Source organism: Staurois parvus, unplaced genomic scaffold (assembly GCF_062004578.1).
Source record: "Staurois parvus isolate SC_StPar_1 unplaced genomic scaffold, SC_StPar_1.0 ptg000014l, whole genome shotgun sequence".
Lineage (NCBI taxonomy): Eukaryota > Metazoa > Chordata > Amphibia > Anura > Ranidae > Staurois > Staurois parvus.
The window spans coordinates 12,213,210-12,235,568 of NW_028317810.1; the positions used below are offsets into that span (position 1 = coordinate 12,213,210).

The window sequence follows — 22,359 nt, forward strand, 5'->3', positions numbered from 1 at the left end:
GACCCCAACAACTACTGGACCAGGGTTGGAAGGCGGAGGCCCTTGTCTTCATCAACATGTGGCTTTGCGTGGTTCAAGAGGGGGGGGCGCACACTCGTCCCAGCCTTTCCTGGCCTGCCAGGTTGCCGACTTAGATTAAGGAACTAGTATGAATTTTTGGGAGGGACTCCACCCCTTTACTTTTGTTTTTTTGCATGAGATTCCACATCTGGAAGGTCTGGTATAGATTTGGGGAGGGAGGGAGGTCCCATGCTGTTGTTATTGGTCATTCTGGCTGCAGAATGTACTACAGCAAAAGTGTCATTTAAAAAGAACAACAAATTGCTAGTAAATGACATTTCACTACCACGCCCCCTTAACACTTACCAGACCCTCAAGGGTTTGGTATGTATTCTTGGGAAGGAGGGGAGGGGGGTTCCATGCCATTTAAAAAAAAAAACGAAAGCTGCCAGGGAACTGTTTTTTACCAGGATTTAGGATGTAGTTTTTTCTTTGAAGATGTTAGTGTTGTTGCAGTAGGTTGTATACATCCTATGGGTGTGCCACTTCACAGGCAAGTTTAGGACTCCCCCAGACTGCTTATTTTAAATAATTGGGCTTATGTTATTGTATTACTTTAGGCACTATTAAAATGACTGCTTTCGGACAAATTACATTTTTACAAATTCTATTTTGCATTAGAGCATGTCCCCTGGTCAATTTCCAACCCAACTCATTCTATTTGTTTGTTAATATCTAGCCTAATATTCAAGACAATGGTTATTGATTTTACAGATTCAGTTTTCCATTTTTTCAGTGGAGTTTGGATTCAGTTTCCAAACTTAAATGATGTTTGCTAAACCCTGCTCAAAGCCAACCCAGGTACTTTTTTCTGCTCATTACTAATCTTGTATTATAATAATATTAATACCTGTAGACCACTAAGCTTGTGATATAAATATCTGTGCTTTGCCATTCACAAAGCACAGCCTGTCATGATGCTTTAACTGGCTGCAGCTTGTCTGTTATAGCAGCCTCGCTGATCTCAGCAATTGGTTGAAAGTACAGTGAGTTCTACACTATCTGGGAGAACTGAATGGTGGCTTTTTTTATAGATTTGTAGCAAAAAGATTTTTGTAACAGTAAGGAAAATGAAAAGGTCTACAAACTTTGGGAATAAAAATATATCAAAGGATTGTGCCCAAGTTCGGCTTTAAATCTGGATATTTAAAATGTTATTGATGTAATTTTGCTTAAGCATTTACACACTGTTCTTATACTAGCATTATACAAACATTGAGTGTGCATGTATTAGACAGAATGTTTGTATGTAGGTAAATTGCTGGTAAAAAGAAAAGTAAAGTCCTTTTGCACTTTTTTTTTTATTGAACTAAAAAAACACATTTTCTTTAAAAGTTCACTTTTATTTAAACAAATATGAAATATTTAAAATTACTTTTCCATTCTCCTTTGGAGCCAGTAGCTGAAGCTTTAGATTCCTTTTCATGGTTTGTAGGCTCTTCCTTGGCTTTGTTGCCTACAGAACTTAAAAAAACAGACGTTAAACTGTTCATACAGCTAAAAAAAAAATTGACCCAAAACCATGATAGTTTCCTTTTAAAAGACAGAACTCACAGAACTCAAATGCTGATTGTAAATGGAAAATATTCGAAATATGCAAGCTTTAGCAGTGACTTACCACAGGGATCAAAATTGAATCCATTTCCTTGCTGTCTATTTTATAATAATCTGATGGATGAAATAGTCATTTTGCGATATTTTCTGAAAAAAATGATTTAGAAGTTTTAAATTCAGCAGAATATAGACCTACTATAGAAGGATCACAACAAAATAAGAAAGTGGGACGTTGAATGGCAAAAAAATGCTATGTTGAAAAATGTGAGGTTATGCACCTAGGACATGGATTAGCATTGTTCCCAATACAATAATTAGAACATAGTTGAGCAAAACAGAACAGAGCAGAAGGATTTGGGAATACTTGTTAGCATTAAGCTTAGCAGCACCACTAACTGCCTATTATTGGTTGCAAAAGCAAAAATAATATTGGTATATATACAAAGGGAATTAAAATGCATCATGTTAATATTTTATTGAAACCGTGGGGGTTATTTACTAAAACGAGAGAGTGAAAAATGTGGTGCAGCTCTGCAAAAAAAACCAAGCAGCTTTCAGATTTTATTGTCAAAGGTTAACTGAACAAGCTGAAGTTAGAAGCTGATTGGCTACCATGCACAGATTTAGAGTGCACCAGTTTTAGTCAATCTACTGACTGCTTTACTCTTGAGCACTGCATTATACTGTACGACAACCACTGCTCTGTTCATTGCTGGAGGTTACAATGGCTTAGGTATAAAAATGCATGGGGCCACAGTGTGCATGCACACTAAAAGGAAGACTTCGCCTGGACATCTTCATTGGGAAAGCTGTGTGGTTTTTCCTAAAAGTGTACTGTATAGGGCAGCAGAGAGAAAATAAGAGGTCACAAGTCCATTTCTGGGGTTTCATCTTGTTTTGTACTGGCCTGTGGAAGGAATTAGGTGGAGTCAGCAGATCACTGCAGTATTGCCCATGTAATGGTAATTGACATTTAGCAAATATTATGCCTATCTATGCTAATACATATGGACGTTGCCTAAATGTGAACTTTATAATGTGACAGTATTACATGTGGCTGCAGTCTATATCACAATAAATAGTATAAGACACCAATCCATATTCCTTACTGCTGTATAAGTGGATAATATAGCACACATTATCACCTAATATAGCACACATTATCACCTAATATAGTAAGGAACACGGCTAGTCAGTTTAACTCACTGAGAAACAACACTGCATTCACACATAGAGAGCAGCACAACAACCTAAAGTACACTGTTAGCTGCAGTTCTAGAGTCCTAGGATTCGGTGTGCAGAGGGGACAGGTTCTCTTCCAGATAAAACTAGCTCTATGGATGCTGTATGCACCATATAGAAGCTACAACTGACAACCCCTGAAGTTCAGGGGATGTGTCAAAAGCAGTCAGTGGGTCTTGTGGGAGGATGGATGTTGCAGAGAGGAAGTCTCTCTACTCCCATGCCCTTCAGTGAACGTTAGGAGGCCCGCAGTGTGGATGGGGAGAAAATTAAAGAACGGCACAACTTAATACTAAGCACATTAGACAATCGCAGATGGGACAGAAACAGGTGAGGCATTCTGGAGTTCTGCTCAAAGTTGTGGGTGAAACGACTCTTTAAAGAACTGCTGACACCTCAACTAAGTGCAAACTTTGCAACAGAAGTCCGCTGTGAACTGTTTGCATCTAAGCTATTTAAATATCTACCCACAGTGTTAGAATTTATGGTTTTCTCAAACCTTATTTATTCTCTGTAACACATACAAATGATACTAACCTTTCTCCCAAATACCGTTAAAACTTAAACACTGAATTTTAACTTGTTTTGTTTTTCAGGACACAAAAAATGAAGATACAGTCAATGAAAATGATACTCCAGAGGAAAACAGATCTGAAAGTTCCTCCAGACCACCTCTGTCAAAATTGGTGAGAAAAGAATTATCTCAGTCATGCTAGAGTAATCATTTGTATTACTGCTATCTATATTAATCATATCAGAGTAACAGCATATCTTCCTGTTCTTTTCTTCTGCTGTTGCACTATTTTATGTTGTATTAGATCATTGGTTAAATCAAGCTGCATTCAAGCAACAGCCTGAACAAGCTCCAAAATATATATTTTTTTAATTTTCATGAACATTTCATTATGACCTTAATAGAGAGTATCAGACTTCATCAGCTTCCCAAAGAACATTTAGATCTCAATGCTAGAGCATTCAAGGAATGTAAATGTAAAGCAGCTTAAAATGACAAATAAAATAAAATAAATATGCAGCACTAGAAGAGCATGTATTCTCTAATATTAATATTGATAAATAGATATAAGCATATATTGTAGATGAGCACTGATAATGGCGCAAAATTGGTGCAGTGATGACTGCGTCTATGAGTGATGCATCAGTAAAGCATATACAAAATAATGAGGTGACAGTGATGGTGAGTCCAATCACACAATAGCATAGTTCATAATGCGAGGTGATCTGTGCTCCGTGATGATAAATGCTAGTGTAAGATCCGGTAACATAATGCACTTACCAGAAGTACATATAATATGCGCATTATATGTATATCTTTATAGTGGGGTCATCTGGGTCTGGTCTAGGGCTGCGGGGTCATCAGGCTCAACAGTGGACACTCAAGATGATGCAACTCACACTTGGGGGTCTCACTCCACTCACAGACTCATCAAGACAGCTCTACGTACTGGCTCCACATTCCAAGATGACTCCACCTTATGAGGTTTGTAATAACCAAGCCAAGGGGCAAAAATGGTACTAATAGTGTAGTATGTTTATTTAAAATATATATAAAGCATATCCAGGTAAAAAATAACAAAACTCACATGTGGTCATAAAATGGCCGCCAGGCTTCCTCACGGCTGTGTGCTGCTAAGGCGTCAATATGCTGGGCTCCACTAACGCGTTTCGTGCAACAAGCACTTTGTTAAAGGGGTGAGACCACCCAGAGGACGCCAAGTATAAATAGCCAGTCGCGCATGTGTGGGCGCAATTGCGTGCCACGTGGAGGGATGGGCGCGTGCGCAGCCACGTCACCCCCTAATTATGCGCATGTGCAAACTTTCAATCAGAACAGTGACAGAAACGTCACTCGATATCCAAAGAAACGGTGCTGTACAAATGAATTGCATGAATCAAGAGGATATGGTATTAGATATGTCCAATTTAAAGGAAACCTATAGGGAAACAAAGAATAATATAATAAATATAAATGGCAAAGGAGAGGCACCATAATGTAGGAGACCAATCATATGTGTACAATGTAAAAGATAAGCGGACTCCATTTTATTATAGTCTAAAGTGCAGAAGGCATGAAAATGCTGAAGTCTTGGAACTACAAAGCCCAGCATGAAAGAGTATTATATATACAAAAAACCCTTAGGTGCATATTCCAAAGTAAATTAATATAAAAGAGTCAGTTTATAAATCCATATCCAATTAATAACCTACAATTAAAAAGGTATAAAAATATTATGCAGTTAAAAAGGTATAAGAATATTTTAACGAGTATAAATTAGATAAAATAAGTCTAAATAACATACACCAGCAATAACCAACAATAAAAACAGTACAAGCAATAAATGTATAGAGGTATAAATTGTAAAGATGAATAATAAATATATTTTTATTTTTATTTTATTTCAGGTACTTATATAACGCTGTCAATTTTACGCAGCGCTTTACATATATATATTGAACATTCACATCAGTCCCTAACCCTCAAGGGGTGTACAATATAAGGTCCCTAACTCACATTCATACATACACATACTAGGGACAATTTAGACAGGAGCCAATTAACCTACCAGCATGTCTTTGGAGTGTGGGAGGATACCAGAGCACCCGGAGGAAACCCACGCAAGTAGAGGGAGAACATGCAAACTCCATGCAGGAGGCGCATCCAAATATAAATCATATATGGATGTATCTCCTATACAGAGGATAAAAGGTACTAATATGTTGAAAAAATGGAAGAAAGATCTCATAATTCTAGTGATAGATGGCTAAGTGATGGATAAAAACAGCAAGGATCTTAAAATGTGTATAAAAATATTAAATCTCAAAAAATCAATAAAAATAAAAATAGAATATAGAATAGAATATGATAGAAATCAACTATTATCAATAAAACAATTTATGTCAAGGTCTATGTTGAGACCATGGGGGGACAAGGATTTCAATTCTACAATCCACTTTGTTTCTAGTTGTGAAACCGCTCTTCTTTTGTGTCCTCCTCTCCATTGTGGCTTGATGAGATCTATAGCGGTAAATTTAAGATGAGTAGGATCTCTATAATGGCAATCGCGGAAATTTTTAGAGAGCGAATGTTCTTTATAACCCTTCTTTATATTATTGTAGTGCTCCCTCAGTCGGTCTCTCAATCACCTTGTGGTTCTTCCCACGTATTGTAGCTTGCAAAAACATTGTAATAAATAGACTGTGTGTGTACTGTTACACATGATAAGTGGATTAATTTTTTTAACTTTTTCCCACAGTATTTGATTTAAACTCCTTAATTTTACTTTTATGGGAGCCATTATACCGACAGGCTACACATTTGTTACATGGGTAGAACCCAATAAGTCTAAATGATGAAGACATACTATGGGGAGGATCTATTACATTGGGAGCCAGTGTATGTCTGAGGGAGGGGGCTTTCCTAAAGGTGATCTCTGGGTGCTAAGGTAATACTTCTCCTAGCACTGGATCATTCTTTAGTATAGCCCAATGCTTTTTAATAATTTTCGCCACGTCTTTATTTTGGGTGGAGAAGTCTGTTACGAAGGGGCAAAAGCATTCTGATCTCATTTTTTTTCACGATGCTAGTAACTCAGATCTGTTGAGAGAGCCAACATCTTCGATAGTTTGATTCAAAACTTCAGCGTCATAACCTTTTTCTATGAAACTGGTTTTAAGGGTAGTAGCTTGATTTTTGTAGTCAGACAGGTTGGAACAATTCCTCCTTAATCTAAGGAATTGTCCCTTTGGGATGTTATTAAGCCAAACAGGATGGTGACAACTGTCTGTAGGTAAGAAGCTATTCCTGTCTGTATTTATAAAATATGTTTTGTTAAAATGTTCATACCATCATTAATTAAAACCAGATTGACAAAAATGTATTTCTTTAAAATCATATTCAAAAGATAACTTAATATTAAGCTCATTGTTGTTAAGAGTAATAAAAAAGTTATTTAATGAAAACTCATCACCCTGCCATAAAAGAAAGATGTCGTCTATATAGTGACGATAAAAAATAAGGGAGGGCCAATCACGTGAATAAATGAGGTCTTCCTCCCATTAGATCCTCCCCATAGTATGTCTTCATCGTTTGGACTTAATGAGTTCTACACATGTAACAAATGTGTAGCCTGTCGGTATAATGGCTCTCATAAAAGTAAAATTAAGGAGTTTAAATTAAATACCACGGGAAAAAGTAAAAAAATTAATCCACTTATCACGTGTAACAGTACACACACAGTCTATTTATTAGAATGTTCTTGCAAACTACAATACGTGGGAAGAACCACAAGGAGATTGAGAGACCGACTGAGGGAGCACTAGAATAATATAAAGAAAGGTTATAAAGAACATTCGCTCTCTAAACATTATGGAGATCCTACTCATCTTAAATTTACCACTATAGATCTCATCAAGCCACAATGGAGAGGAGGACACAAAAGAAGAGCGGTTTCACAACTAGAAACAAAATGGATTGTAGAATTGAAATCCTTGTCCCCCCATGGCCTCAACATAGACCTTGACATAAATTGTTTTATTGATAATAGTTGATTTCTATCATATTCTATTCTATATTCTATTTTTATTTTTATTGACTTTTCTGAGATTTAACAATATTTTTATATACATTTTAAGATCCTTGCTGTTTTTATCCATCACTTAGCCATCTATCACTAGAATTATGAGAGTTTTCTTACATGTTTTCAACATATTGGTACCTTTTATCCTCTGTATAGGAGATACATCCTTATATGATTTATATTTATTATTCATTTTTACAATTTATATCTCTATACATTTATTACTTTTAGTGTTTTTATTGTTGGTTATTTGTATTACTGGTGTATGTTATTTAGACATGTTTTATCTAATTTATACTCGTTAAAATATTCTTATACCTTTTTAACTGCATAATATTTTTATACCTTTTTAATTGTAGGTTATTAATTGGATATGGATTTATAAACTGACTCTTTTATATTAATTTACTTTGGAATATGCACCTAAGAGGTTTTTTTGTATATATAATACTCTTTCATGCTGGGCTTTGTAGTTCCAAGACTTCAGCATTTTCATGCCTTCTGCACTTTAGACTATAACAAAATGGAGTCCACTTATCTTTTACATTGTACACATATGATTGGTCTCCTATATTATGGTGCCTCTCCTTTGCCATTTATATTTATTATATTATTCTTTGTTTCCCTATTGGTTTCCTTTAAATTGGACATATCTAATATCATATCCTCTTGATTCATGCAATTCATTTGTACAACACCGTTGCTTTGGATATTGAGTGACGTTTCTGTCACCATTCCGATTGAAAGTTTGCATATGCGCATATTTACGGGGTGACATGGCTGCACATGCGCACTTCGTTACACATGACGCGTTTAGTGACGTGCCCGTGCATGCGCCCATCCCTCCACGTGGTGCGTGATTGCGCCCGCGCATGCGCGACTGGCTATTTTTACACTGCACCACTTTTGTGCCATTATCAGCGCTCACCTACAATATATGCTTATATCTTTTTAGCAATATTAATATTAGAGAATACATGCTCTTATAGCGCTGCATATTTATTTTATTTTAACATGGTTAACAAGCCTCTGTCCTGCTGCTTAATGAACACAAGAGGTTGCCTGCTTGGTATGGGCACCATTCAGAGAACACTTTGCATTTTCTTAATGAATGCAATGTGTTTACTGATTGGATGAGGTGGAGATCATTACTTCAATGCCCTACCTCTCTACCTTGACTAATCAGAGAATGCTTTTCACTCATTGAGGTAAACCAAATGATCCCTGAATGGCTCCCATTCCAAGTCAGTGACTTCTTGTGCCACTCAGCAGGGGACCCAGAAGCTAGTGTAAATCACTTAGTAGTAATGCCCATTACAGCTTCAATGTGGATCCCACAGGTATGGCACATACATTTCAAAATAAATATCTAAGGTTGCGCTAAGTGAAGTATAAATTAAATAAAAAATTCTCAGAAATAATATACAATTGATATATATCCAATGAAGAACAAGAAAAACATGCTCAATAGTGAACCATTGCCAGAAATTAAAGTGCAAATAAGTGGACATATATATGGCATAGTCCTTATAGAGCACCGGTCACTAAATGGTGGACCGCGGTCCAAGAACAGCCCCAGCAGCACTCCCTTCTGGACCGCCAGCCTGCAAAGACAGATCCACCACTGAGCAGGGTGGTCATCTCGGCAACATGACATCACAGTGTGCACCCCACTCCTTGCAGCAGGGGCGTAGATAAGGGGGAAGTCAGGGGGGCTGAACCCCCCCAGAGGAGAGTTGCCAACCATCCCTGCAGGCCTTGAAATTTCCACTCACCTGTGAGTAGAAATAAGGTGGGGGCGGTGAGCATTGCCAGGACTAGGGGTGTGTGGTAGGGGCGGCAGTGGGGGTGGTGACAAGCAGCGATCTCCTGAATGGCTTTCAATAAAGCAGCTGGAAGATGAGGGGAGGGAGAGGAGGAGAATCAGCTTCCAGCTGCTTTATTGAAAGCCATGCAGGAGATCACTGCTTGTCACCACCCCCACCGCTGCAAAGAACATACCTGACTGATCAGTTTTCTTTCTACTCCCCACCCTCTCTCTCTCCCACCACCACTGTGTTCTTCTCAATGCCCAGCCCCCCCCTCCATCCTCCGCACCAATAGGAGAAGAGGGGAGAGAGGCTGGATCTGCTCTGTCTCCCCCTGTTCCCGTCCACACTCCAGTCCGTGTAGCTTCAGAGGAGGTGTGGGTGGGAAACTGAACACAGCAGCTGACAGCTCTGATGCATCTGAATGAGTCACATGAGTCCGACATAACCTTCCTTCCACCCACCCCTCCCTTCCTTCCACTCTTCCACCCCTACCTTCCTTCCACCCACCCCTCCCTTCCTTACTTCCACCCCTCCCTTCTAACCCTCCCTTCCTCTCTTCTTTCCTTCCACCCCTTCCTTCCTCCCTTCCACCCACCCCTCCCTTTCTTCCTTCTACCCACCCCTCCCTTATTTCCTTCCATGTTTTACATGGTTTCATTGTGTTCATTGTAATCAATTTGGAATATCCATCTTATATACCAATTGGATTAATTTTACAATATACCCAATTTGGCATCAGCACCTTTTTGATTTGTATCCAAGGTTATAAACAGATTTAGGTTAAATTTGTCCTCGCTTCTGAGTCTCTTCCCCTGTATCCAGGGTCATGTTTGAGATTCTATCCTCAGAGCCAGGCTTGATTTTTTTTTCTTAGTATGGATGCGAAAGAGAGGCTTGGTTATGCTGAGGACACTTCCTACTCACGCGGCCTCTCTTACTTCCGATTACATGTGAATTCCCAGTTATGCCACTAAGATGGAGGCTGAATTATTCCAAATTGAGGCTTGGTTGTAACTTATATAAGCATGACAGGGGAGGGCGGTCTCCTAGCCCCGTAAGACATCTGGTACGATGAAACGCGTCGGGAGGAGTCTCCCTTCTGATGTCATCACGTAAGAATTGCTATTTTCTATGGTTGCTTTTTATTTCATGATGCTTGTAAGTGCATATTGTTTACTCAATAAATGGTCTTTTAACTTACTGCACTATGAGAGGCCCCTTTCTTATTTTTATATGAGCTTAAGCCAACCCCATAAGATCAGAATGGTTTGAGGAACCTCGGATGATACACGTGATCTGATTTAAGTCATATGAGTCTGGATGGAATTATATATATCAGGCGTATGTTGACCCACTATAATTGAGGGGTCAAAGGATCTGCTAAGCCTCCAATTTGTCATCACAGTGGTGCAACACATGTTGGTGGTTAAATTGAATGAAGATTTTCAACTATTCATCACAGAATAAGGGGACTGTTCTATGTACTCTATAAGAACTGTTCCATATATGTCCACTTATTTGCACTTTAATTTCTGGCAATAGTTCACTATTGAGCACTTTTTTCTTGTTATTCATTGGATATATATCAATTGTATGTTATTTATAAGAATTGTTTATTTAATTTATGCTTCACTTAGCTCAACACTAGATATTTATTTTGATTTGTGACTCAGAGGAGATATTCTCTTGGTGTACACAATTAGGTTTGGGTATTTGCATGGTTTCTAATTTATGGCGCATACATCTACATTGACCCAAGCTGGAACAATGTAAAACAGCAATACTTAGAATTCAGCTTTAAAAAAACAACCAATAGAATTCTAAGCATGCCACATTGTTTTGGATACATCTCTAGCTGGTGTGAGCTAAGCATATTGTAGATTTTCTAGTGTATGCTTCTTTTTATCTTTCAATTTCTTTTACACTGTTATTTATGTCATTTATTGTAAAACACTTTCTGGCAAACAAATTGCAGTCCAGGCATCTATAACAGCAGTACAATTCAAGCACAATGGACCTATGATTTATTTTTGATAGACAATGATCATTGGAAATTCTGGCTAGCTATTCTACTTGTTCATCTGCTTGCTTAGGCTGTTGCTAGATGTTGGGATATATGCAATATTTGTTACACTATACTCAAACCAGCAAAAAGTAATGTTACCCTCATGGGTTTTCCATGCTGTTCGAAGTCTGTTAGAATCAGTTTTGTAGCACTTCCCTTTTTGTAGTTGATGGAAATTGGTAAGTTGTTTATCTTAACGGGACTTAACAAATTGACAAACAACCTGCAAAGAATACTATTTATACTTACTTGTCTTACTGTCCATTCCTCAAATATTCACTGTCTGGTAAAGAAAAATCTGCAAACAGAGTCTTCAGCATTCGGCACACTTCTGGATGTAACAGAAACTTGTTCCCTCACTGCTGTGATGTGCTTTCACCTGCAGGCTACAATGCCTCTAGTATGTTCTAGGGACACAGTAGGGACACAGTAGGTGGGACCATAGCACATGACAGGGTATGCAGGCACATGACACACCAGGAAGTGTGTCAGATGCCCAATATTGTAGTAATGGCTTTGCACCGCAAGAGAGCAACCATTCCAGGTATGGGCAGAAGATCAAGTACATATAAAAAAAATCTTCCTTTAGAGGGTCAATGTTAATCAGTGACAGAGTAGGAAAGCTCTACATAAAATTTGTTTTTAGTTTCTACACACAGCTGTCGCAGCTTATTAAAGAAAATTTGCTGAACTTACCCCATGCATATATTTTTTATCTATGTTACATGTAAATATAAATTCACAAAGATTAGTATTTGCGTAAAGAAATTAAGTTTCTGTCTAGCATTTTTTTAAGTATCTTTTGAGGAAAGCAGAAAAAGAAACCATTTAAGATGATACAATGCAATTTGATAACATTAAATATAGATTTATGTAAAATAATATCTATGTAAATTAGTGGCTGTCAGTAGTACAGTGTTCATAAGTGTATTGAATACCAACATTTGGTTAATTCTATTATAGAGAATCCACATCCACTTATTCACAAAGTGTTGCCATACCATATCCTTATTTTAGGATTATTGAGTAATAGTTAAAATTGACAATTGTAAACACCAATTTCATCATATTCTTTTAGACCCCTTTCATACTGACAGTCCAGTTGGGTCCCCCTGTCAGTTTTTCAGGCTGAACCGACTGGAGCAACCATAGACCTCTATGGACTGGCGGGTGTCAGCAGACAAGTGTCCGCTGACACCCGCTGGCATCTGATCCAATCCTGATCCAATCCTGTACACCACAAACTGACAGATGAGGATCCATTCCCCATCTGTCTGATGGATTGAATTGGGTTGGGTGGAAACAGACAGGCAATCCGTTTCCATACGACCACCCCATAGGAAAAAGCAGGCTGTGTTTGTATCTGCTCTGCAGCAGCGAAGCAGACACAAACTTGTCATCCACTTGCTCCGCGGGGATCAGCGGAGAGAGAGCTGAGCAAACTGATCCTCTGGCAGATCTGCCCCATCTGAAAAGAGCCTTATTATCAAAAACTAAATGAAAAAATTTAAATTCAGTTTCAGACTTTTCTTTCCATCCATTTAACATTAGTAAATTGGCCACATACTGTATAGTATACGTAAATGTATGATACACCACTCAAACCATATCCAATACAGTTCATTGGGACACAGTAAAGGCTGACATGACTTGATCTCAGGTACTGACGTGTTTTGCAGTTTTAAACTATGAGGTTGATTTACTAAGGCTGGAAAGTACAGAATTCAGTGCAGCTGTGCATGGTAGTCAATCAGCTTCTAACTTCAACTTGTTCAGTTAAGCTTTGACAAAAACACAGGAAAGTGATTGGTTTCTCTGCAGAGCTGCACCCGATTTTGCACTCTCCAATTTTAGTAAATAAACTCCTATGTCTTTTTTAGAGAAGAGGATATAGCTCATATCATGCATATAATATTTATGTAGTCAACATCTGAAATACAGTTGTGGCCAAAATTATTCAACCCCCAATGCTGTAAAGGGGTTTAGGGACTATAGTGTACATTTGGAATTGTATTCAGAATCAAATCCTACAAGGACGTTGTAACTACCCAAATGCAACTAAAATGACATCAATTGTTTATGTAATACAGTAGTAAATGGTTCTTATGTGGTTTCTTCATTGCCACAATTATTCAACCCCTTAAAGACTACCACTCTGAAGAACAGAGGTTCATACAGGTGCTTTCCATCAGGTATTGAAAACACCTGTGGATGTCACCGAGCAGCAATCAAGCATAATAAGCACCAATTAGGCAGCTTTAAAATGACTGTGATACTCAGCTCCTTCTAGACATTTACTGGTGTGGTTACAAACATGGTGAAGGCAAGAGAATGGTCCAGGAAGACAAGAGAAGAGGTGATTTCTCTTCACAGGAAGGGCAATGGCTATAAGAAGATTGCAAAGATGTTAAACATACCAAGAGACACCTTAGGAAGCATCATTCGCAAATTCAAGGCAAAGGGCACTGTTGAAACGCTACCTGGTCGTGGCAGAAAGAAGATGCTGACTTCGACTGCTGTGCGCTACCTGAAGCGTAGAGTGGAGAGAAGTCCCCGTGTGACTGCTGAGGAACTGAGAAAAGATTTGTCAGATGTGGGTACAGAAGTTTCAGCCCAGACAATAAGACGCACACTGCGTAATGAAGGCCTCCGTGCCAGAACTCCCAGGCGTACCCCCTTGCTGTCTCCAAAGAATAAGAAGAGTCGACTGCAGTATGCCAAAAGCCATGTGGACAAACCACAAAAGTTGTGGGATAGTGTTCTGTGGACTGATGAAACAAAATTAGAACTGTTTGGGCCCATGGATCAACGCTATGTTTGGAGGAGGAAGAACAAGGCCTATGATGAAAAGAACACCTTGCCTACTGTGAAGCATGGTGGAGGGTCAATCATGCTTTGGGGCTGTTTTGCTTCTGCAGGTACAGGGAAGCTTCAGCGTGTGCAAGGTACCATGAATTCTCTTCAGTACCAGGAGATATTGGATGGAAACGTGATGCAGTCCGTCACACACCTGAGGCTTGGGAGACGTTGGACCTTTCAACAGGACAATGATCCCAAGCATACCTCCAAGTCCACTAGAGCATGGTTGCAGAGGAAAGGCTGGAACATTTTGGAGTGGCCATCGCAGTCACCAGACTTAAATCCGATTGAGAACCTCTGGTGGGACTTAAAGAAAGCAGTTGCAGTGCGCAAGCCTAAGAATGTGACTGAACTGGAGGCCTTTGCCCATGAAGAATGGGCGAAGATACCCGTAGATCGCTGCAAGACACTTGTGTCAAGCTATGCTTCACGTTTAAAAGCTGTTATAACTGTAAAAGGATGCTGTACTAAGTACTAAGATTGAATGTCACTTGGGGGTTGAATAAAACTGATAATGCTGTGAGCACAGAAAAGACATTTGTGGTTATTTCATTATAACTGTTATGTTATATTTGTCTGACCTACAAGTGCCTCTTTAATGTAAATGTAAGCAAGATGACTGAATGATCAAAAGCAATGTCAAACTGGCCAAAACACTCAATTTCAGTGGGGGTTGAATAATTTTGGCCACAACTGTACATCATAAGTCATCAATGCAATACATTCCATATATGATTTACATAGAATGTAATAATTACACATTTAGTAGTCAAAGATTATCAGATTCCCCATGATTTTATAAGGCAGCAATCCTAACAATATTCAGAAAGAACCAGAGGACAAACATACAGGGTAAGGTCTACTATAGCTAAGTGGCTGGGGCCCACCCCATACTTACACCAACTCTTTGCTGTAACTGAGCCCCAGCAGTAAGACCTGTCCTATGACCCAGTTCTGTGTTCCATGATACTGTAGATCCTTATATGTATTTCTAATGCAAGTAGTGTACGATTCTGAATTTAACTTACTATAACCTTCTTGCATTCTGTGTACAGCAGAGCTCAGGAAGAGGAAGAAGCAGCAAAACAGCCAATCAGTTGTGAGGTAGTGCATGGAGCATGCTGATAGCAGGAGAGAGCAGAGTGACAGAGAGATGCGCTTAGCAGTCAGGTGCTTCTCCTTTCACTGTGCAGTCATGTTACTGAACTGCAGTAGACAAAAATCAGGTCATCTTCCCTGCCAGAGCGGGCTATGCTTGACACAGCTATGTGAGTCTCAGCAACGGATAGAAATACAAAACCTTTGGCAGGTAAAAGTACCTGTGTCTTTTTACAACATATCCCTTATATCACATGTGTCAAACACAAGGCCCTCAGGACGAATCCAAGAGAGAAGGACAGAACCAAATCCTGGGCAACTCTGTGCAGCCACCGAGAGGCTTGTTTCTGTCCCCAACCCACCCCATTTTAGCAGCCGGTAGCAGGGAGGAAGACAGAATTCCTCCTACAGATCCTACACCTCTCTGTGCAGCCACACAAGGTATGCAGGGTGCACTGTGATGTAAGGGAGGGTAGGAATTCTTGACTTTTGATGGTGGAGGAGGTTCTTGACATCTGATGTAAGGGGGGGAGGTGGGGTGCTCTTGGCATCATCCTATAATTATTATTAGAATAATACAATTCAATGCTAGTTGAAAAGAAAGGTTGCACAACGTTGGTATCATCCACAAGAAACTTTATTGGAAACTGTTCAGACAACCACAATAGCAGAACCATGTTCTGTCTGAGCAGTTTCCAGTGGATGATACCAGCGGTGTACGACCCTCCTGTTCAGACTTGCATTATCTGCTACAGGAGTGGGAGTGGGCTTTGTGTCGATCTGCAGCTACCCTTCACAGTTTAAGTTATTATTAACACCAGTAATAATCCAATTCAGAGGCAATTATTTATTGTGATAAAGATTAGATACATTTATATAATCTTACAGATATAACCGGCCCTTTGAAGGAACATAATGCTGATGTGGCCCACAATGAAACTAAGTTTGACACCCCTGCCTTATATGTATTTTATCTGTGTATTTATCTGTTTGCTTGAAGTGTAGCTTTTGGAAAAGGCTTCTCTAAATATGATTTTTCTTTTTTTTAAGCCTTTATCACCTGGACCCTCTGTGTACTTGAGACATAGGAAAAAAAGCACAAACAGCTTTAATAATGCTCTCAACCACACAAGGTAGGTTATCAATAAAAGTATTTCATAATCTACAGATCTGCTGCACAGACACAAGGAATATGCTGCTGTACTAGCTATGTGCAGGTTTACAGTGCTACAAATACAGTAATTCACAGATCAGATGTGGTGCAGAGGTAAATATGGAATATGGCTCTGATTGGTGCAATCTTGTATGTCTACACAAGTCACAAAATGTTTGGAGTTACAGGGGTTTCTTTTTTTAGATAACATAGAAATTCTATATTATATTGTGCAATGAGGTATTTACTTCTGAATAGCATGAGTATTATGTCTATTAAGTTACAGGGAAATGTGTTCAATGCAGTACTGGATTTACCAATAGGTATAGTAGACATGTGAGGCATGTGCTTAAAGGTAATGTGTAATTATAATTTTTTCTTTCATCAATAGGAATAGTAAGGCTATGCACATATTATTACAATAATTAGAGATGAGCGAATCGAACATGGCGAAGTGGAATTCGTTTCGAAGATCAGGAAAAATTTGATTCGCGCCGAATCCGAAAATTAGCAAACTTCGGATGCACGAATCGAATTTTCCCAAAAATGGCGGCGACATGTGTGGCGACGGAGCGGGGATCTCTGGGAAGGCGCGCAGACAAGGCGCGCTGACCCATAATGCATTCATTCATGACATGTGATCGCATTAGCCAATCAGCAGCCAGCCAGCCAGCACTGTGTAATGGTGGAGCTATAAATTGTGGCCATCTTAGAATTCTCCATTAGCCTCCGGTCATTCAAGAGAGACAGACCTGTCTGTATTAGGGACAGAGTTAGGGCCACAGAGACTTTAGGGCCACAGAATCGTTACTCAGGGCCACAGAATCGTTACTCAGGGACACAGAATCGTTACTCAGGGACACAGAATTGTTACTGAGGGACACAGAATTGTTACTCAGGGACACAGAATCGTTACTCAGGGACAGACACAGAATTGTTACTCAGGGACACAGAATTGTTACTCAGGGACACAGAATCGTTACTCAGGGACACAGAATTGTTACTCAGGGACACAGAATCGTTACTCAGGGACACAGAATTGTTACTCAGGGACACAGAATCGTTACTCAGGGACACAGAATTGTTACTCAGGGACACAGAATTGTTACTGAGGGACACAGAATTGTTACTGAGGGACACAGAATCGTTACTCAGGGACACAGAATTGTTACTCAGGGACACAGAATCGTTACTCAGGGACACATAATCGTTAATCATGGGACACAGAATCGTTACTCAGGGACACAGAATAGTTACTCAGGGACACAGAATCGTTACTCAGGGACACAGAATCGTTACTCAGGGACACAGAATTGTTACTCAGGGACACAGAATTGTTACTCAGGGACACAGAATCGTTACTCAGGGACACAGAATCGTTACTGAGGGACACAGAATCGTTACTGAGGGACACAGAATCATTACTCAGGGACACAGAATCGTTACTCAGGGACAGAGAATTGTTACTCAGGGACACAGAATCGTTACTCAGGGACACAGAATCGTTACTCAGGGACAGACACAGAATTGTTACTCAGGGACACAGAATCGTTACTCAGGGACACAGAATCGTTACTCAGGGACACAGAATCGTTACTCAGGGACACAGAATTGTTACTCAGGGACACAGAATCGTTACTCAGGGACACAGAATCGTTACTCAGGGACACAGAATCGTTACTCAGGGACACAGAATCGTTACTCAGGGACACAGAATCGTTACTCAGGGACACAGAATCGTTACTCAGGGACACAGAATTGTTACTCAGGGACACAGAATCGTTACTGAGGGACACAGAATCGTTACTCAGGGACACAGAATTGTTACTCAGGGACACAGAATCGTTACTCAGGGACACAGAATCGTTACTGAGGGACACAGAATCGTTACTCAGGGACACAGAATCGTTACTCAGGGACACAGAATCGTTACTCAGGGACACAGAATCGTTACTGAGGGACACAGAATCGTTACTCAGGGACACAGAATCGTTACTGAGGGACACAGAATCGTTACTCAGGGACACAAAATTGTTACTCAGGGACACAGAATCGTTACTTTCTGCTTCACAACCACTATTGAATTAAAGAGTATGTCAGACAACACGCAGAGGAGTGGCAGAGGAGGCAATGTTTCAGGAGCGAGCAGACGTGGCAGCAGAGGAAGGGGTCGAGGCAGCACTAGTCGCAGCCAGAGGCCAGTGCTCCCGGTGTCATCCAGCGGTCGTGTCTCCACCGACAACCCTGCCATCATCGATTGGTTGACTCGGTCGTCTTCCTCTTCCCAGGTCACCTCTGACACCTACAGCCAACGGTCGGTGGGTACGTCAGACACAACCGTTAGTTGACATGGCCCGGGAGCAAGCCCACTGAAATCACGTGTCCTCTACCTGCCCCTGTCCTTTGGTGTTCCCTCACCAAGCGAAGTATCGCATGCTGTGGGCTCAGCCCCACTGTACAGTGAGGAAGAGCTAACAGGGCGGTCAGGAACGGGGGGAGACATCCGCCTCTTCAGCAGCCAGGCGAAGAAGTACTGGCGAGGAGAGTGGCTCGGTAGCCGGTCTAGAGACAGGTCTGTCTCCTGACCCACACGCAGCCGAGGGGGCTAGTAGTGACGCGGAGACCCTAATTGATGATGATGAGGCTGATCGCACTTGGCAGCCTCGTCGTCATCAGGCTATTGCTTCCGCATCATCAGGAGAAGAGCGTGCCAGCTTGCCAGCGAGCAAAACAGTCGGTGGGTTTCCCAGGAGGCAGCAGGGTCGCAGCAGTGTCAGTGGAGGCAAACGGCCACGGAGTAGAGCACCAGCTCCACTGCAGCCTACCACCACGGCCAGTAGTGGTGCCGGTGTGCACGGAGGAAGTAGCAGTCAGCCAGTGAGGAGTACCGGGGGCAAAGTTTCCTACTCGGCGGTGTGGCAATTTTTCGTCAAGCCGCCCGAGGAAGTAAACGTAGCCGTATGTCGACTATGTGGCCAGAAAGTCAAGCGTGGCCAGGGGGCCCATGTTGGGACTACAGCGTTGCGTCAGCATATGCAGCGTCGCCATTTGGTGGCCTGGGAAAACCGTGATAAAGATACGGCGGTTCTGCCTGCCCCAGCCCCCGCTCCATCACCCGCTCCGTTACTTGCTCCGTCACCCGACGTCAATCGCCCTCTATCAGCCAGTCAAGGCTCCAACACCTCTGCTGAGGGGAGTTGTCGCTCGTTGGCATCTTCCGCTCGTTCAGATGCTCCTTCTCCTGCTACTCCTCTTCACGGATTCCGTCAGCAGTCTTTCTTGGAATCCGTTTCCAAGAGACAACAGTTTGCGAGCACGCACCCGACGGTGCAGAAGCTGAACGTCCTCCTGTCCAACTTGCTGGTGCTGCAGTCCCTCCCTTTCCAAGTGGTGGACTCAGCACCTTTCCGAGAAATGATGGCTTGTGCCGAGCCGCGGTGGAGAGTGCCAAGCCGGCATTTCTTCGCCAAAAAGGCAGTGCCAGCCCTGCATTCACATGTAGAAGAGATGGTGGGCCAGTCTTTGAGCATGTCGGTCTCTGCCAAAGTGCACGGCAGCGCCGACGTGTGGAGCTGTAACTACGGTCAGGGACAGTACATGTCATTTACGGCCCACTGGGTGAACGTGGTGCCGGCACAGCCGCACCAGCAACTTGGACAGGTCACGCCGCTTTTGCCTCCACGTTTGCACGTCCTTGGTCCAGCAAAGATGTCCGCCTCTACCACCTCTTCTTCCGCCGTGTCCTCAGCCGCCACCCCCGTGCCAAGTCCCATTACCCGACCGGCATATCACATGTGCAGGGCGCAACGGTGTCACGCTGTGCTGCAGCTGGTATGCCTTGGCGAACGTAGTCACACAGGGGAGGAACGTCTGAGTGTAATGAACAGAGAAATCGACAGATGGCTGTCTCCGCGCAAACTGAAAATCGGAACCATGTTGACCGACAACGGAAAGAACATGGTGTCTGTTCTGCGTCAAGGAAGGTTGTGCCATGCGCCATGCATGGCTCACGTGTTCAATCTGGTTGTCAAGCGGTTCCTAAAATCCACCATCCCACTGCAAGACATCCTTAAAATGTCACGTAAACTTTGCATGCATTTCAGCCATTCCTACACCGCAAAGCACACCCTCCTTGAGCTGCAGCGGCAGAACGGAATTCCACAGCATCGCCTGATCTGCGACGTTGCAACAAGGTGGAATTCAACCCTACATATGTTAGACCGCCTTTACGAACAGCGAAAGGCCATCACCGATTTCCTGATGTTACAAGCGGATAAAGGTACTCCCTGTGTAACTTAGATGTCAGCCATTGGCAGCTCATGCGTGACACCTGCCGCTTGCTCAGGCCCTTTGAGGAGGCTACGCTATTCGTGAGTCGGCAGGACTATGGGATGAACGACGTCATTCCTCTGTTGCACGTCCTGGAACAAATGCTGTTAACAATGGCTGGTCAGGGTGCGGTAGACGTGGCGCACAGATCTCAACGCCACATGACCCCTGTGGGGGCAGGACAGGAAGAAGAGGAGGAGGTAGAGGAGGACATTGGTGCTCAGGAATTATTGAGTGAAATGGGTGGTTTTTCCACTCAGCGGACAGGAGTGGAGGAACAGGAGCATCTGGTAGAGGAGGAGGAGGAGGAGACAGAGGACCCAGACGCACCGTGGCAGTATGCTGTGGAGATGGAGGCAGGGAGTCCCTCGCATTCCTTGGCACAAATGGCCCATAGCATGCTCGGTTGCTTGCGTAGCGACAGCTGAATAATAACCATCAGACAGAGGGATGACTTTTGGCTGTCCACCTTGTTGGACCCTCGCTACCATTCAAAAATGGTGGCCTTTTTCACACCTGCTGAGAGGGAGGCCAAAATAAAGTACTATAAAAACCACCTATGTAGTCAGTTGGTCTCTGCCTTTCTGCGCCAACGTCCATCCTCAGACACTGTGGGCCCTGTGCGCTCGCGTTCCGCTTCCATGGCAGCAGGGGAGGGGTGGGGTGGTAGGAGCAGTGGTAGCTCCACCAGCAGCGGCTGCCTCAGTGTGCAGTCGATGATGAGTAGCTTTCTTCACCAGCGCAGTGAGGAAACTACTAACCAGCCGCAGCAGCAGCAGCATCAGGTGGACCTGGAGCAGGACCTCAAACAACAGGCTCGGGCCTACTTGGACAGCACCCTGCCAACCGAGGTAGACAATCCCCTTGACTACTGGGCAACGAAACTTGACCTTTGGCCCCAACTAGCTGAATTTGCCCTTGAAAGGCTGTCATGCCCGGCCAGTAGCGTGGCATCGGAGCGCGTGTTTAGTGCGGCAGGAGGTATTGTAACTCCGCGGAGGACACGACTGTCCACCCAAAGTGTGGAGAGACTCACGTTTGTGAAAATGAATCAGGCGTGGATTAGTCTGGATTTCAAACCACCAGTTCCTGACACAACTGACTAAATCCACCATGAATCATGCCCCAAACATGTTATTATTTTTAACATAGGCCTCTGTATGGCCTTCAATTTAAGCTGCTTACGCTTCGCCACTCTGCCATGGGCCCCTGTACCGCCTCCTCTTGCTGCTGCCAGGTCCAGAGTGTGTCATGGGTCCCTGTACGGCCTCCCATTGCTGCTGACTTCAACGCCAGACTCTGCCATGTGCCACTTTCAGGTCTCCTTACACTGTTGGTGGGTTCCATTTTGTGATAGGGTGCTGTATGGCCTTCCATTGCTGCTGCCTCCACCGCCACCCTGCGCCATGTGCCTCTGTCGTCTGCTCACGCTGCTGACGGCTTCCGCTTTTTAACCGAGGCCTGTGTTTGGCTTCCGAATACTGCTGCATCCACCGCCACCCTGCGCCATGTGTCTCTGTCGTCTGCTCACGCTGCTGACGGCTTCCGCTTTTTAACCTAGGCCTGTGTATGGCTTCAGAATAATGCTGCCTA

At 42.3% G+C, this 22,359-nt stretch overlaps 1 protein-coding gene across 1 annotated transcript in view; it reads left to right on the plus strand.

Annotated features, from left to right (window-relative positions):
• The window catches only part of CCDC60 (coiled-coil domain containing 60), a 238,204-nt gene that overhangs the window by 101,346 nt on the left and 114,499 nt on the right, over window positions 1-22,359 (plus strand). The window contains exons 3-4 of the mRNA XM_089677358.1: window positions 3,453-3,542; window positions 16,335-16,417. Of these exons, the coding sequence (XP_089533484.1) occupies window positions 3,453-3,542; window positions 16,335-16,417 (173 nt within the window). The remainder of the gene's footprint in view (window positions 1-3,452; window positions 3,543-16,334; window positions 16,418-22,359) is intronic.